The sequence below is a fragment of the Salvelinus alpinus genome, chromosome 27 (assembly GCF_045679555.1).
Source record: "Salvelinus alpinus chromosome 27, SLU_Salpinus.1, whole genome shotgun sequence".
NCBI classification, from domain to species: Eukaryota; Metazoa; Chordata; class Actinopteri; order Salmoniformes; family Salmonidae; genus Salvelinus; species Salvelinus alpinus.
In genome coordinates this window covers 46,951,596-46,970,258 of record NC_092112.1, presented here as the reverse complement: position 1 = coordinate 46,970,258, position 18,663 = coordinate 46,951,596, and the positions used below count along the sequence as shown (strand labels likewise).

General features: G+C 45.0%; 1 protein-coding gene across 1 annotated transcript in view; it reads right to left on the bottom strand.

The window, feature by feature from the left end:
• Window positions 1-18,663, bottom strand: part of usta (uronyl 2-sulfotransferase a) — a 181,335-nt gene that overhangs the window by 25,124 nt on the left and 137,548 nt on the right. The window contains exons 3-5 of the mRNA XM_071370887.1: window positions 5,154-5,309; window positions 470-549; window positions 29-182 (exon numbers count right to left, since the gene is read on the bottom strand). Coding sequence (XP_071226988.1) covers window positions 29-182; window positions 470-549; window positions 5,154-5,309 — 390 coding nt within the window. The remainder of the gene's footprint in view (window positions 1-28; window positions 183-469; window positions 550-5,153; window positions 5,310-18,663) is intronic.

Below are 18,663 nucleotides of genomic sequence, written 5' to 3'. Positions count from 1 at the left end.
AGTTCTATCAATAAAGGAAGAATCTCACCAGGTATCTCTCATCATCCTTCATCCCTGGTGTTCGGATGAGGTGGTTCTGCTCACCCCTCCAGTCCCCGAAACGTCGGAAGAAGTAGTTGGAGAGGAAACGGTTAATGGGGTCCCGTATGATGTTGATGTAGACGGGCTGCTCTATCCTGAACCTGACAGACAGAGGGACAGATGGATGGACACACATTAATACAGTGCACACGCAGTATAAGGTTTTCGACAGTGGGGCAGTATTGGGCCCTAGTTGATAAGGAGACATGAATAAAATGAAATTTCCTCTCCAAATATCCATTAGTCAACTAAAGAAGCTGTTTAAAATAAACTTTGTCCAGGCATAGTAAGAATAGCACATTCCACTGTTTTAGGTGATTCTGTGTGCCATTGAGATCTGGGCATCACTGTGTCAGTTATCATACGTGGTGTGCTCTGCTGTAGTTACCTGGTGAAGTTGAGGAAGTGGACATGTCTGGTGTACAGGAAGGGCTGAGGGATGTTGCTGATGTTCCTCATAAGATCCACCTGAACACACACATCGAGAGAAATGACTGTACTAGTCTATACTTGTATCAAAAACAGTATTTCTCTCCAGGATGGAACCAGAACCAAACACAAAGTACATTTAGACCCATATTTACTCAACCTTTGTGTGCTTTAATAGGCGATGATGGAATAGCTGTAATTTATTACACATTCATTTGTTGGTTTCAGCAGAGAAATCAATTAGAAGTTTCCACCTCACTGTGCTAGAGCCTAACATCGACATAATGGTGTTTTCGAGCCCCCCTTTTCGACTGCGCCAGAAATTGACGTCATACAGGCTGGAACGAGATCCCTGATCCCCTCATCACCCACTATTGAGAGCAACTAAATAACATCACATGTTGTTAGCCCTCGGTGGGGCTTCCTGTTGATAAAGCCCATATGTACAGTGGCAATAACAAGTATGTGCATTCTTTGGAATTACCTGGATTTCTGCATAAATTGGTCATCAAATTAGATCTGATCTTCATCAAAGTCACAACAATAGACACACATAGTGTGCTTAAACTAATAACACACAAATTACTGTATTTTTCTTGTCTATATTGAATACAGAATTTAAACATTCACATTGTCGGTTGGCCTACCTGGCTGGCATGAAAATAAACCACGGGGAAAGCGTCCTTCATTTCGCTAGCACCCCCCTATCCACATCGACGGGTCAGTAGTGGAGAAGGTGGAAAGTTTTAAGTTCCTCGGTGTACACATCACGGACAAACTGAATTGGTCCACCCACACAGACAGCGTTGTGAAGAAGGCGCAGCAGCGCCTCTTCAACCTCAGGAGGCTGAAGAAATTCGGCTTGTCACCAAAAGCACTCACAAACTTCTACAGATGCACAATCGAGAGCATCCTGTCGGGCTGTATCACCGCCTGGTACGGCAACTGCTCCGCCCACAACCGTAAAGCTCTCCAGAGGGTAGTGAGGTCTGCAGAACGCATCACCAGGGGCAAACTACCTGCCCTCCAGGACACCTACACCACCCGATGTCACAGGAAGGCCATAAAGATCATCAAGGACAACAACCACCCAAGCCACTGCCTGTTCACCCCGCTATCATCCAGAAGGCGAGGTCAGTACAGGTGCATCAAAGCAGGGACCGAGAGACTGAAAAACAGCTTCTATCTCAAGGCCATCAGACTGTTAAACAGCCACCACTAACATTTAGCGGCCGCTGCCAACATACTGACTCAACTCCAGCCACTTTAAAAATGGGAATTGATGGAAATTATGTAAAAATGTACCACTAGCCACTTTAAACAATGCCACTTAATACAATGTTTACATACCCTACATTACCCATCTCATATGTATATACTGTACTCTATATCATCTACTGCATCTTGCCATCTTTATGTAATACATGTACCACTAGCCACTTTAAACTATGCCACTTTATGTTTACATACCCTACAGTACTCATCTCATATGTATATACCGCACTCTATACCATCTACTGCATCTGCCATGCCGTTCTGTACCACCACTCATTCATATATCTTTATGTACATATTCTTTATCCCTTTACACTTGTGTGTGTGTGTAAGGTAGTAGTTGTGGAATTGTTAGGTTAGATTACTGTTGGTTATTACTGCATTGTCGGAACTAGAAGCACAAGCATTTCGCTACACTCGCATTAACATCTGCTAACCATGTGTATGTGACTAATAAAATTTGATTTGATTTGATTTTTATTTAAATGCATAGATTACATGTATTTGTTCCCGCTGCCCGTGTTTCGATACAGGTCCATTGTACATCAAAACAAATGTCACACATATATTATTTTGTATATGTAAAGACACGATTAAATCAAGAATATTCCGATGGGTGACAATATTAGCCTATCACTTGTGAATAATATATTATTACTTGTGAATGATGCCCAGCATAAGAAACAACGCCTTTCCCGCCCGGACTTTTTCGAATCATAGTCGCACACCTCATGTATCCTAGGCCATAGGCCTACATGTTTTAATAAGGTTTGTATCACAACTAAAGTAGCCAAATAACTTCTTAAAATATAGCACATTAATCCGTTTTACAAGGGATGTAGAGCCTAAGTGGGATACATAAGCAGCGAGTGAGTTTCAAGTTTGGGGAAGATAATATTCACCATAAAAATGCATGTAATGCTTTTTATTTAAAAAATGGATACATGCATTTGCGGTCACTTTTGATAATGGTGTTTTCCGCTAATAGAACATTCGCGCTTACAGCCTAGTACCATGTTGCGCATTGCTGCGCTTATAATGTGAAGAAATATGTCTACAACTTCAGCAAGCTGTCAAACTATTAGTGGTAACGCAATTGTTTATGGCATTGATTTTGCCAGCGAAGTACTCTTATGCACATTACCAATGTTGATTAAAATATCAGCGCAGCAAAACAGTCAGACATTCAGACATATATATATTGGAAATTATTGAAAAAGTCTGCTACTCCAAGCCAGGTCCGGCAGGACCTTCTCAATGTTTGGGTATCCGTGGTAGCTAGTATACAGGTACATGCGATCCGTGGCAGAGCAGCGTCTGCTGTGTAACATCTTTGGCGAGAGTGAGAGAACACAGCATCACACAGCAACACAGACAAATTCAGAGAAAAGCTGCGTTGCTATTATTGACCAAGCTGAAATAAACCCATCGCTCCCTCAGGTCCTGTACCTCTGCTATAGAGAGAGACACACAGGTCACTATGCAATGTGGGTAAGTAGGGCTCCAGAGTCTAGGGGACCTCGGCTACTCGGCTACCCAGGCTGAGAGCATTGGTTCTGGGTAAATGCATTAGCAGGCCACTGGCTTGCCAAAGGATAATGGTCTAACACTCCAGTCCCCAGCCAGACTGGAGCTAAGGAGACCAGCGTCTCTAAACTTAGAGCGCATGCAATCGGGATCTGCATAAGTCAACACGCGCGCGCACACACACACACACACACAGCTGCTCTGAGAGGACGTGTTAGCAGACCGTTAACAGAAGTGTTTTACGTCTTTCTTTTCCAGAGGCTTAATGATTCTTGCAGTGTTCTGACACTGTGTACTGCCACGCGTTCAGGCTTGATGAATGAGTAAACAACTAACAGTTGATTTAAATATTAGCTTTAATTAAATATGGGCTTCAAATCTAAATGGGTCAGTAATGTTTATAAATATTTAGCATTGACTGACCATTCGAAACTGATTGAAATAATGAGAAACATATTTCTCCAGTACACTTAAACACTGATGGAGAAATCCTATGAGGATATGAAACAAAACCACATAGAGAATAGCACAGCTATTCATCATCATTCTCTTCCTCTCTCAGGAGTCTGAGAAAGTCTGTCAATGCAGTTTTTTTTATATCAATATCAAATAATTGATCAGTAACAATGACAAGTGCCTTACTGTAATAGTTTTAGCAAAAAAACATTTTGCTAGTACTGTCTGGGAGTGGTCTGAGTGGGGTGGGGAAAAGCTGTTATTACTAGCCGTAATTGGCAGAGAGGTTTGGAACTCTTTGTTATTGGTCTTTTAACCAAATTACATCCTGGCAATGCCACCAGGCAAGCCGAAACACCCACCAAAGCAAGCCTGCTATTTTCAACCAGCAACTATCAGGAAATAACACTGATGAACAATTTTTACAGTGTTGGTTTCATCAGTTATTGTACAGTATGATACAAAACACAGAAAAAAACATAATTTTGACTGCACTGGGCCTCTAACAAGCCATGCCTGCTTACGTTGGTGTTGTGTAATGCCTGCTTACGGCAGGAAGTGTAATTTATAGAAGGGCATATGAGGGCATATTTTATCGGTCTGGCACTGATGAAGGACACCCAAGAGGGGTCCTACCACAAGACAGGTGTGCCTAGTTAGCTTTCTAATTTCCCCAAAATACCACTAGAATAAAGGAAGATGAACAACAAGAGAGAGAGAGAGATGTAGGGAGAATCTCAATTGCATAATCCTCACATCCTCCCCTCCCATACTTCTCAAAACCCATTAGATGAGAAAGCCAGGGATCCCTCCCCTCTGAGAGAATGACCGTTTTTGAATCCTTCAGAAATCCTGCCATTCAGTAATGTTTTCATTGACGTTGGCATTTGTGTTGGTATTTCCAGTGGCACAGCCTGGCATTTCAACACGTCTCTGAGGGATGCGGCTTTAAACACACGCAGCACTTCCTCTATAAATGCTGTGCTGATGTCCCCTAAGATGCTCTCAGAAATCATGAACAGACATCCACATCCCTTTAGCCTGTTCATTTAAAAACGGATGGACAATACAGTAGCCTGCTTATCTACAGCTTAAAGTGGTAGCATTAGAGCATCACTCAATAAAGGCACAAAGGTATTGTGGCTCCTTCCAGTCATCAAACAACAAGGCAACCCTCCCCACTCCTCTGTCATTGTTCAAGAAATGTTCAAGAAAAAAAAGGGAACTGTACAGCGCATATTCTATATTAGTGGGTTAGGGCTGGGTGCGGGCCTCAGATTTTCCCTTTATCACATATAGTTGGGCGGTTGCTACAAAACACCTGACCCGCACATCACTAACGTACACCCCCTCCACCCGTATCTCTCTCCCCACCCCCGTCTTACCTGTTCATGTTTGGTGAGGCGTGTCTTGTTGTGGATGTCTGAGGAGACAAGGTTGAACTGATGTCTCTCTGCCAGCAACCTCAGTAGGATGACCACTGTCCTGCTGCCACACTTCCCCACGCGGTTATACACCACCTGACTGGGGAACGGCAGAACCTACAAGGGGAACACAAGAAAACACACACTGCTGAGTGAGGAGATTAAACAACTATATAATCAAAGAACAATTAGTTCATCAATGCCACGTGATTGTTGCCTTGGGAAGGAAAAATAAGGTAAAGATAAGGCTAAATAAGGTAAAGATAAGAATAATCTCAGGTGGAGCTTAAACGTGACACCAGGTAAGAAAATGGAAATAAACTGACAATGGGATTGGATCCCTCATTTCCCTCAACTGTCACTCTGTTCTTCCCATGGGCTGTTCTCATTCGACCCCCGATGCCCTGCAATCCTGCAGATACACTATATATACAAAAGTATGTGGACACCCCTTCAAATGAGTGGATTCGGCTATTTCAGCCACACCCATTGCTGACTGGTGTATAAAATTGAGCACACATCCATGCAATCTCCATAGACAAACATTGGCAGTAGAATGGCCTTCCTGAGGAGCTCAGTGACTTTCAACATGGCACGTCATAGGATGCCACCTTTCCAACAAGTCAGTTCATCAAATTTATGCCCTGCTAGAGCTGCCCCGGTCATCAGTAAGTGCGGTTATTGTGAAGTAGAAATGTCTAGGAGCAACAACAGCTCAACCGCGAAGTGGTAGGCCACACAAACTCACAGAACATGACCACCAAGTGCTGAAGCGCATAGCGTGTAAAAATCGTCTGTCCTCGGCTGCAACACTCGCTCAGCACAAGAACTGTTCGCCTGAGAGCTTTGTGAATTAGATTTCCATGGCCGAGCAACCGCACACAAGCTTAAGATCACCATGCGCAATGCCAAGCGTCGGCTGGAGGGGTGTAAAGCTTGCGGCCAATGGACTCTGGAGCAGTGGAAACATGTTCTCTGGAGTGATGAATCACGCTTCACCATCTGGCAGTCCAACGGACGAATATGGGTTTGGCGGATGCCAGGAGAACGCTCCCTGCCCCAATGCATAGTGCCAACTGTAAAGTTTGGTGGAGTAGGAATAATGGTTCAGGCTAGGCCCCTTAGTTCCAGCCTTATTCTAAAATGTATTAAATTGTTTTTTTTCCCCCTCATTAATATACACACAATACCGCATATTGACAAAGCAAAAACAGGTTTTTAGAATTTTGAGAAAATGTATTTTAAAAAATATGATCATTTACATAAATATTCAGACCCTTTACTCAGTACTTTGTTGAAGCACCTTCGGCAGCGATTACAGCCTCAAGTCTTCTTGGGTATGACGCTACAAGCTTGGCACACCGGTATTTGGGGAGTTTCTCCCATTCTTCCCTGCACATCCTGTCAAGCTCTGTCAGGTCGGATGGGGAGCGTCGCTGCACAGCTATTTTCAGGTCTCTCCAGTGATGTTCAAGTCCTGGCTCTGGCTGGGCCACTCAAGGTCATTCAAGAGACTTGTCCCGAAGCCATTCCTGCGTTGTCTTGTCTGTGTGCTTAGGGTCGTTGTCCTGTTGGAAGGTTAACCTTCACCCCAGTCTGAGGTCCTGACCACTCTGGAGCAGGATTTCATCAAGGATCTCTTTGTACTTTGCTCCATTCATCATTCCCTTGACTCTGACTAGTCTCCCATTCCCTGCCACTGAAAAACATCCCCACAGCATGATGCTGCCACCACTATGCTTCACAGTAGGGATGGTGTTGGCCAGGTGATGAGAGGTGCCTGGTTTCCTCCAGACATTACTCTTGGCATTCAGGCCAAAGAGTTCAATCTTGGTTTTATCGGACCAGATAATCTTGTTTCTTATGGTCTAATAGTCCTTTACGTACCTTTTGTCAAACTCCAAGCGGCTGTCATGTGGCTTCCATCTGGCCAGTCTACAATGAAGGCCTGATCTGATTGGTGGAGCGCTGCGGAGATGGTTGTCCTTCTGCAAGGTTCTCCCATCTCCACAGAGGAACTCTGGAGCTCTGTCAGAGTGACTATCAGGTTCTTGGTGACGTGCCTGACCAAGGCCCTTCTTCCCCGATTGCTCAGTTTGGCAAGGCTGCCAGATCTAGGAATAGTCTTGATGGTTCCAAACGTCTTCCATTTAAGAATGATGGAAGACACTGTGTTGTTGGGGACCTTCAATGATGCAGACATTGTTTGGTACCCTTCCCCAGATCTGTGCCTCGACAAAATCCTGTCTCGGTGGTCTACGGATAATTCCTTCAACCTCATGGTTTGGTTTTTGCTCTGACGTGCACTGTCAACTGTGGGACCTTACAGTATATAAACAGGTGTGTGCCTTTCCAAATCATGTCCAATCAATTGAATTTACCACAAGTGGACTACAATCAAGTTGTAGAAACATCTCAAGGATGATCAATTGAAACAGGATGAACCTAAGCTCAATTTAGAGTCTTATAGGAAAAGGTCTGAATACTTACAGTATGTAAATAAGGTATTTATGTTATTTTGCTGACATTGCTTCCAGAGGCAGTTTGGAACTCGGTAGTGAGTATTGCAACTGAGGACAGGCACTTAAGCTCACAGAACGGGACCGCCGAGTGCTGGTGTGGCCTACCACTTCTTGGCTGAGCCATGGTTCCTCCTAGATGTTTCCACGTCACAATAAAAGCACTTACAGTTGACCGGGTCAGCTCTAGCAGGGCACTATTTTGGATCACCAGGCTGCTGATATCATGCACCCTTTAGTTTTTGTGTTTATACCTTTTTTATAACAACAATGACAAGTTTGATGTCGAACGACAATCGAATGTTCATGATGTCACTGTGACAACTGTCGATAGACGTAGTATAAACCAGCCTTTAGTCTTGATCTTTGGTTGTTTTGTACATGGCCTCATGTGAATCCTTAAAGAGTGTCAGGGGTGCGTACTGGCAGCAGAAAAGTCAGACGCAGGAGAGCAAAACTGTGTTTCCAACGGCTCAGTTTAATCATCGAAACCCACCGGATACAGAACAATGAAATAAATGGGTACATAACCCGACGCACACCAGAACATAACGTGCACAAGCACTGACAACAAACAATTACGGACAAGGACATGGGGGGGAACAGAGGGTTAAATACACAACATGTAATTGATGGAATTGGAACCAGGTGTGATGGAAGACAAGACAAAACCAATGGAAAATGAAAAGTGGATCGGCGATGGCTAGAAGGTCGGTGACGTCGACCGCCGAACGCCGCCCGAACAAAGAGAGCAACCGACTTTGGCGGAAGTCGTGACAAAGAGATGGTTGGGGCTAAAGCATAAAGTCAAATCAAATTAAACTGTATTCGTCACATGTGCAGAATACAACAAGTGTAGACCTTACCGTGAAATGCTTACTTACAAGCCCTTAAACAACAATGCAGTTCAAGAAGAGTGAAGAAAATATTTACTAAATAAACTAAAGTTAAAAAGTAACACAATAACATAACGAGGCTATATACAGGGGGTACAAGTACCAAGTCAGTGTGCGGGGGTACAGGTTAGTTGAGGTAATATGTACATGTAGGTAGGTGTGAAGTGACTAGGCATATTTAATACACAGTGAGTAGCAGCAGTGTACAAAGCAAACGGAGGGGGTGGGGTCAATGTAATAGTCCAGTGGACATTTGAATAATTGTTGAACAGTCTTATGGCTTGGGGTAGAAGCTGTTAAGGTGCCTTTTGGTCCTAGACTTGGCACTCCGGTACCGCTTGCCTTGCGGTAGCAGAGAAAACAGTCTGACGTGGGTGACTGGAGTCTCTGACAATTTTATGGGCTTGCCTCTGACACCACCTATTATATAGGTCCTGGATGGCAGGAAGCTTGGCCCCAGTGATGTACTGGGCCGTACACACTACCCTCTGTAGCGCCTTATGGTTAGATGCCGAGCAGTTGCCATACCAGGCGGTGATGCAACCGGTCAGGATGCTCTCGATGGTGCAACTGTAGAAATTTTGAGGATCTGGGGACCCATGACAAATCTTTTCAGTCTCCTGAGGGGAAAAGGTTTTGTCGTGCCCTCTTCACAACATTTTTGGTGTGTTTGGATCATGATAGTTTGTTGGTGATGTGGACACCAAGGAACTTGAAACTCTCGACCCACTCCACTACAGCCCCGTCGACGTTAATGGGGGCTTGTTCGGCCTGCCTTTTCCTGTAGTCCACGATCAGCTCCTTAGTCTTGCTCACATTGAGGGAGAGGTTGTTGTCCTGGCACCCCACTGCAAGTTCTCTGACCTCCCTATAGGCTGTCTCATTGTTGATGTCGGTGATCGGTGATCATTGTCGGTGATCAGGACTACCACTGTTGTCGTCAGCAATCTTAATGATGGTGTTGGAGTCGTGTTTGGCCACACAGTCGTGAACAGGGTGTACAGGAGGGGACTAAGTACACACCCCTGAGGGGCCCCAGTGTTGAGTATCAGTGTGGCAGACGTGTTGTTGCGTACCCTTACCACCTGGGGGTGGCCCGTCAGGAAGTCTAGGATCCAGTTGCAGAGGGAGATTTTTAGTCCCAGTGTCCTTAGCTTAGTAATGAGCTTTGTGAGCACTATGGTGTTGACTACAGCTCAGCGTTCAATGAACAGCTTTCTCACATAGGTGTTCATTTTGTCCAGGTGGGAAAGGGCAGTGTGGAGTGCACTTGCATCATCTGTGAATCTGTTGGGCCGGTATGTGAATTGGAGTGGGTCTAGGGTATCCGAGAGGATGCTGTTGATTTGATCCATGACCAGCCTTTCAAAGCACTTCATGGCTACCGACGTGAGTGCGACGGGGCGGTAATCATTTAGGCAGGTTACCTTCGCTTCCTTGGGCACAGGGACTATGGTGGTCTGCTTGAAACATATAGTTATTACAGACTCAGTCAGGGAGAGGTTGAAAATTTCAGTGAAAACACTTGCCAGTTTGATCGCGCATGCTTTGAGTACACATCCCGGTAATCCAGAACAGCTAGTTCTCTCGTGCATGCTTCAGTGTTGCTTGCCTCAAAGCAAGTATACAATGCATTTAGCTCGTTTGGTAGGCTCACGTCATTGGGCAGCTCGCGTCTGGTTTTCCCTTTTGTAGTCCATAATAGTTTTCAAGCCCTGCCACATCCAACGAGCGTCAGAGCCGGTGTAGTAGGAGTCAATCTTGACGCTTTGCTTGTTTGATGGTTCGTCTGAGGGCATAGTGGGATATCTTATAAGCGTCTGGATCAGTGTCCCGCTCCTTGAAAGCGCCAGCTCTAGCCTTTAGCTCGATGTGGATGTTGTCTGTAATCCATGGATTCTGGTTGGGATATGTACGTACGACGTCGTCGATGCACTTATTGATAAAGCCGATGACTGAGGTGGTATACTCCTCAATGCCATTGGATGAATCCTGGAACATATTCAAGTCTGTGCTAGCAAAACAGTCCTGTAGCATCCGCATCATCTGACCACTTCCGTGTTGAGCGAGTCACTGGTACTCCCTGCTTTAGTTTTTGCTGGTAAGCAGGAATCAGGAGTTTAGAATTATGGTCAGATTTGCCAAATGGAGGGTGGGGGAGAGCTTTGTATGCATCTCTGTGTGTGGAGTAAAGGTGGTCTCGAGTTTTTTTCCCCCCTCTGGTTGCACATGTGACATGCTGGTAAACATTTGGTAAAACTGATTTAAGTTTGCCTGCATTAAAGTCCCCGGCCACTAGGAGCGCCGCTTCTGGACCAGCATTTTCTTGTTTGCTTATGGCCTTATAGAGCTGTTTGAGTGCAGTCTTAGTGCCAGCGTCGGTCTGTGGTGGTAAATAGAAGGCAACGAATAATATATTTGAGAACTCTCTTGGAAGATAGTGTGGTCTAGAGCTTATCATAAGGTATTCTACCTCAGGCGAGCAATACCTCGAGACTTCTTTAATATTAGACATCGCACATCAGCTGTTATTGACAAAAGACACACACACCCCAACCCTCGTCTTACCAGACATAGCTTCTCTGTCGGTGCATGGAAATTCCGGCAACTCTATATTATACGCGTCGTCGTTCAGCCACGACTCTGTGAAACGTAAGATATTACAGTTCTTAATGTCCCGTTGGTAGGGTAATCGTAGGTCATCAATTTTATTTTCCAATGATTGCATGTTAACAAGTTGAATGGATGGCAGTGGGAGTTTACTCGCTTGCCTTCGGAATCTCAGAAGGCAGCCCGATCTGCGTCCTCCTTTTCTCTGTCTTTTCTTCGCGCAAATGACGGAGATTTGGGCCTGTTCCTGGGAGAGCAGTACTCATTAAACTTGTTAAAGGAAAAAGCTGAGTAATCGCTGTTCTAATGTCCAGAAGCTCATTTCAGTCATAAAAGACGGTAGCAGCAACATTATGTACAAATTAAGTTACAAGCAACGCAAAAAAAACGAATAAAAAAGCACAGTTGTTTAGGAGCATGTAAAACATCAGCCATCCTCTTCGGCGCCATCTTAACCGCTTAAGAGGGTGTGAACGATGCTGAATGGGTGTAGACAAAGAAGAGCTCTCTAGTAGGTTTACCAAAACATTCAAGGGCCATTTTCTCAAAATTGAGGTTACAAGTTTATCAACGTTCAAAGCAGAATTACTTCCCCATTGTTCCTCAACTCTAGTGTATGATATATTATTTTCTAGCTCTGAGTCTCTACTTTTTATCCAGTGTAAAAAACACAATTTCAAATTTTGCTACACAAGACCGAATCGAGCTGGTTGGTCAGATGTTGATGTTATTATCTAGCTAGCCAATTTGACGTGGTCCATCAATCAATGTAGCCACAAATGTTCCAAGATGGCGTAGCAGTCGGATGTGTGTTTTGTCTTGTCCTGTCCCATGTAAATATAATTTCTTTCCTCGTTTTTTTCGTATATATTTTCATCTCACTTACCATCTACGGACTGAATATTCTCTCCTGCAACCCACCTCACCCAATGTGGTACGGATCTGCAATTTTTATACTTTAGACCTGGAAACCCCATCAGAAGCTAGCCAGCTAACTAACTACTAGTCAGTTAGCCACTGCTAGCGGTCCTCACCGTTAACTCGGACACCAGCAAGCCTCAGCTTGGTCAATACCTGCCAGTCTGCACAGAGCGATATCAACCAGATTATATCGGAGTGTTTTTTCTCCACCACATCTTCGGAATCCCACTGCAAGCTCTGCACCTTTACACCGGAACATCGCAGCTAGCTAGCTGCAATCTGAGTGGCTACTCCTGGCTAACGTCTCTGTCCCGACGCAAGCTCCAGTTAGCCTTGAGCTAGCCTCCAGCTAGGCCCATCTCCCCGCTAGACAAAGAGGTCCACCAGCCAATTTTTGGGCTACAATAACTCTTTTGCCAATTGGCCTGGACCCTTTACTTCTGACACGGAGCCCCCCCAATCCATCACGACTGGTCTGCCGACGTAATCGTCCAAGGTGGTTTCAACAGGCTCTTCCGTTCCGACGTCGCCGGAGGCCCAACTGCTTCCCCGGCCCGCTAGCTGTCTGAATCGCCGTGTCTCCAGCTCGCCTAGTGTAGTAGCGACTACTGAATCGGCTCCCTGACTCATCTATTACTACTCATTGGACCCTATGATCACTTAGCTACACATGCCTCTCCCTAATGTCAATATGCCTTGCTATTGATGTTTTGGTTAGTGATTATTGTCTTATTTCACTGTAGAGCCCCCTGCCCAATATGCCTTAGATAGCCCTTTTTGTTCCGCCCCCCCACACATGCAGTGACCTCACCCGGCTTAACTGGTGCCCCTAGAGACAAAACCTCTCATTGTCACTCAATGCCCAGGTTTACCTCCACTGTACTCACATCCTACCATACCCTTGTCTGTACATTATGCCTTGAATCTATTCTTCCACGCCCAGAAATCTGCTCCTTTACACTATGTTCCGAACACACTAGACGACCAGTTCTGATAGCCTTTAGCCGTACCCTTATCCTACTCTGTTCCTCTGGTGATGTAGAGGTTAACCCCTGCAGCCCCCAGCATCACTCTCATTTGTTGACTTCAGTAACCGTAAAAGCCTTGGTTTCATGCATGTTAACATTAGAAGCCTCCTCCCTAAGTTTGTTTTATTCACTGCTTAAGCACATTCAGCCAACAAGGATTTCCTAAATTTCCATCCCCAACTACAACATTTCCCGACAAGATGGAACTGCCAAATGGGGTGGCATTGCAATCTACTGCAGAGATAGCCTGCAGAGTTCTGTCATACTATGCAGGTCTGTGCCCAAACAATTTGAGTTTCTACTTTTAAAAATCCACCTTTCCAGAAACAAGTCTCTCACCGTTGCCGCTTGTTATAGACCCCCTCCCCAGCTGTGCCCTGGACACATATGTGAATTGATCATCTATCTACAGAGTTCATACTGTTAGGTGACCTAAACTGGGAAATGCTTAACACCCCGTCAGTCCTATAATCTAAGCTAAATGCCCTCAATCTCACACAAATCATCAAGGAACCTACCAGGTACAACCCTAAATCGGTAACCATGGGCACCCTCTTAGATATCATCCTGACCAACTTGCCCTCTAAATACACCTCTGCTGTCTTCAACCAGAATCACTGCTTCATTACCTGCATCCGTAATGGGTCTGCGTTCAAACGACCACCCCTCATCACTGTCAAACGCTCCCTAAAACACTTCAGTGAGCAGGCCTTTCTAATCGACCTGGCCCGGGTTTCCTGGAAGGATATTGACCTCATCTCGTCAGTAGAGGATGCCTGGTTGCTCTTCAAAAGTGCTTTCCTCACCATCTTAAATAAGCATGCCCCATAAAAAACATGTAGAACTAAGAACAGATATAGCCCTTGGTTCACCGCAGACTTGACTGCCCTTGACTAGCAGCAAAACATCCCATGGCGTTCTGCATCAGCATCGAATAGCCCCCGCGATATGCAACTTTTCAGGGAAGTCAGGAACCAATATACACAGTCAGTTAGGAAAGATAAGGCTAGCTTTTTCAAACAGAAATTTGCATCCTGAAGCACTAATTCCCAAAAGTTGTGGGACACTGTAAAGTCCATGGAGAATAAGAGCACCTCCTCCCAGCTGCCCACTGCACTGAGGATAGGAAACACTGTCACCACCAATAAATCTCTGATCATTTCAATAAGCATTTTTCTACGGCTGGCCATGCTTTCCGGCTGGCCATGCTTTCCACCTGGCTACCCCTACCCCGGCCAACAGCTCTGCACCCACTGCAGCAACTTGCCCAAGCCCCCCCCCGCTTCTCCTTCACCCTAATCCAGATAGCTGATGTTCTGAAAGAGCTGCAAAATCTGGATACCTACAAATCAGCTGGGCTAGACAACCTGGACCCGCTCTTTCTAAAATGATCCACCGAAATTGTTGCAACCCCTATTACTAGCCTATTCTCCCCTCTGTTATATCATCTGAGATCCCCAAAGATATGACAGCTGCCGCTGTCATCCCCCTCTTCAAAGGGGGAGACACTCTAGAGCCAAACTGTTATAGACCTATATCCATTCTGCCCTGCCTTTCTAAAATCTTCGAAAGCCAAGTTAACAAACAGATCACCGACTATTTCGAATCCCACCGTACCTTCTCCACTATGCAATCTGGTTTCCAACCTGGTCATGGGTGCACTTCAGGTCCTAAACGATATCTTAACCACCATCGATAAGAGACAATACAATGCAGCTGTATTCATCGACCTGGCCAAGGCTTTCGACTCTGTCAATCACCGCATTCTTACCGGCAGACTCATTAGCCTTGGTTTCTCAAATGACTGCCTCGCCTGGTTCACCAACTAGTTCTCTGACAGAGTTCAGTGTGTCAAATTGAAGGGCCTGTTGTCGGGACCTCTGGCAGACTCCATGGGGGTGCCACAGGGTTCAATTATCAGGCCGACTCTTTTCTCTGTATATATCAATGATGTCGCTCTTGCTGTTGGCGATTTTTTTGTTGTTGATCCACCTCTACACAGAAGACACCATTCTGTATACATCTGGCCATTCTTTGCTCACTGTGTTAACAAACCTCCAAACGAGCTTCATTGCCATACAACACTCCTTCCGTGGCCTCCAACTGCTTTTAAATGCTAGTAAAACTAAATGCATGCTCTTCAACCGATTTGCTACCCACCCTCCCGACTAGCATCACTACTCTGGATGGTTCTGACTTAGAATATGTGGACAAATACCTAGGTGTCTGGTTAGACCGTAAACTCTCCGTCCAGACTCACATTAAGCATCTACAATCCAAAATCAAATCTAGAATCGGCTACCTATTTCGCAGCAAAGCCTCCTTCACTCATGCTGCCAAACATACCCTCGTAATACTGACTATCCTACCGATCCTTGACTTCGGCGATGTCATTTACTAAATAGCCTCCAACAAGCTACTCAGAAAACCAGATGCAGTCTATCACCGTGCCATCTGTTTTGTCACCAAAGCCCCATATACTCCCCACCACTGCGACCCGATGCTCTCGTTGGCTGGCCCTCGCTACATATTTGTCACCAAACCCACTGGCACCAGGTCATCTTTAAGTACATTAGGGCTACTTACCACTGTTTACCAAATTTACAAAGTTTATACCGTTAACTTGCAAAGAAAACACTAACAATACAACGGCAAACGCGTCCTTCTGCTGCTTGACAGACACAAAGGATGGGAAGTTCAAATAAATCATCATCATCATCATACTTGTCAGGTATAGTTCGCTTTTATATCACTCAAACATCCAATTAATGGTGGCCAATATTGAAAGATCGCTACCCTCGCGCATCTGAAATGACACGATCAATTGATGTTTACTGATCACAAAAAGCATGCAGTTACTTGCTGTATACCTCCTGATGACGTGTGCAATTGTTTCGCACGGAATAATTGGATATTTGTTTGTTCTGACTATGCTCTTCAAGATGTGATGATATAACAACCAAATAGTTTACATTTATTTAACAATCCCTGAAAACGGCATCAATGGTTTTAGCGGCACTGGGGTTCTCCTTGCCACTCAGCAGGCACATCTGACCTTATTGTGATGTTTTAGTGACAACGACCTATATAAGAATGCATTTTGTCATTGTTTTGAACATTCTCATGTTGAGCAGAGCTGTCTGGACTCTCTGGGGTAGGACTGTTATTGTGTTTATGGCTGAGATACAATCTACAAATAAAGATTAATAGCAAGCAGACTGTGACTCAGCACATACTGTACACACACACACTACTTCCTGACACACACTTAACTGTAGTTCCTAGAAACAAACCGTAGTGCCAGGCCTGTAACTCGGCCTACCATGGGAATAGTGTGCAGTACTTCTGTTTTGAGTTAGCGTGGCTGTGCTGCGTGTACATCACTGCTGGCACAGAGATTCTCATCCCTGGCTGCTCTGCATGTCGACATCTCGGGCCGGACATGCTGGAGTACTCCACACTTCCTGTTGTTAACCCGCTGTCTGCCTGATTATCTCTTCCCTCTCCCTTCCTACCCAGAGTGGAGCGGATTCACTGAGCTACACGGTTAATGGGACATCATCTCACATTAGAGAACATCTGAGACAATAAAAAAGAGCACAAGCAAACTATTGCAATACTGGCCAATGGGGAATGAAATATGTTAAGAAACAGGAAAACAGTCGCTACTTGTTATTTTGGGGTTTTCGTCTTGGTCAGATACGGGGCTAAATTCATACGTGTGCATGCCATGAATCCAAACAGCCAATATCAGGGAAATGTGTCCCAAAACACGAGAGACTTGCATACCGTTGCGCGTTTCCTTACATGTAACTATACCTTATAGTTTGAGGGCTTTTGCTTTTATTTAAGTTTAGCTCTTTTTACACTTTTCAAATACCTTCAAAACAGAAATTCCTTCCATTAAGAACATGCTTTGCCATAACCAGTTAAGGTATACTTAACTAAGCCTCTGTCAGAAATAGACAAACAACTTCAGTTTAAGGGGCAAATTAGAGGATGCCACATCTCACGTAGCGTTAGCCGCTAACATAGCATTACCATCACTGTCTGAGAGGATGACATAATGACAGACGCGGCTAATAGCAATGTTGCCGTCACAGAGGGTAGGGAAAACTAGGGGCTTAGCCACCCCAGTATAAACCATCTGATGTGGTTGCTAATGGTAGCTAGCGGCTAAACTTTGAGCTGAAAGGAGGGAAGAAAAAGAGGGGGTTAACCACAAGTATAATTAGTAATTCAGTACCAGCCAGTATAGCCCACACAAGATCACAGGGCTTTACAGTAGTAGTCTATCAGTCCTTTCTCTCCATTATAATACTACTAGTCAGTGATTGAACAGATTGCAGTGCTACTGTGTCCGTGTTCTATGGTAAAGAAATAGTTTGGATTCATCATTATGACTTAGGAAACAGACAAGCTGTTCCTGGCTGCCTTTGGCTTATCCCGACTCTGACCAGTCAGCCTTTCCAGATGGCCAACAGCCTCTCCGTTAAATCCTAGCAGTACAAAAGCAAGGTTGATATGAGCCAGCCACCAGTTCTCTCATCCACAGTTATTCCTGTCCATGTGACCATGTTATCTTGGTCAAGTGGTCAGGAAAAACTCCTGGCCCATCTCAGCGCTTCTGATCACCACAGTCCGGACAGTTACGCCACAGTTCACGCCGGCCCCTGTTCAGATAGAAAATACCATGGCTTGTACTTTACCTCAAAGTTAGCCTGGGTTAGTGGCCAACACTACAACAGACCTCTCCAAGTCAACATAATAACATATAAACATGGGCCAGATGTTGCCAGGATTAATCAAAACAGCCAGACCTTTAGGTCAGCTCCAAACAGACACGTAGCCAGACCTCTTCTCACACACAAGCACACACACACACCAGATAAACTCTGAACACATAGCCAAATATAGCTAGCCTAGACACGTTCACGAACACAGAAATGTGTCTCCCACCAAAAAAACACAACACCGTAATTATCCAATTTGTGAGTTGGATTGATAAATCTGTCACCGCAGCACAGAGAGAGAGAAGGGGGAATGTGAGACAGGAAAAAGAGACTGAAAGAGAGGTGGATCAAAGAGAGGATGATATAGACAGGTGGTAGGTAGAAGGGCGAAACTAGTGGATGAAAGAAACTGTGGATAAAGGTTGAAAAAGAAAGGATAGAAATAGAAAGGGTGAGAAGAAATAGAAGTGAGGAGAGGCAGACCGATGCAGCTGGCCAGACACAAGGCCCCAGTGTGTGTGTCTGTCTGTCTGTCTGTCAGTATTTAGTATTTAGAGTGAGTTCACCCACAGCTCCTCCAGACATAGACCTCACCCTTATCCTGCCTGGACTGGACTGGCACACACACAGGGCAGCACATCAGAGAGAGATGGGGGGGAAGAAAAGGGAGTGTAAAATAAAGACAAACACAAGGAGAGGGGAAGAGAAAGAGGGTGGAGAGCATGGCTAAGATGTAGTGTGAGGTATAGAAAGATGGAGTGATG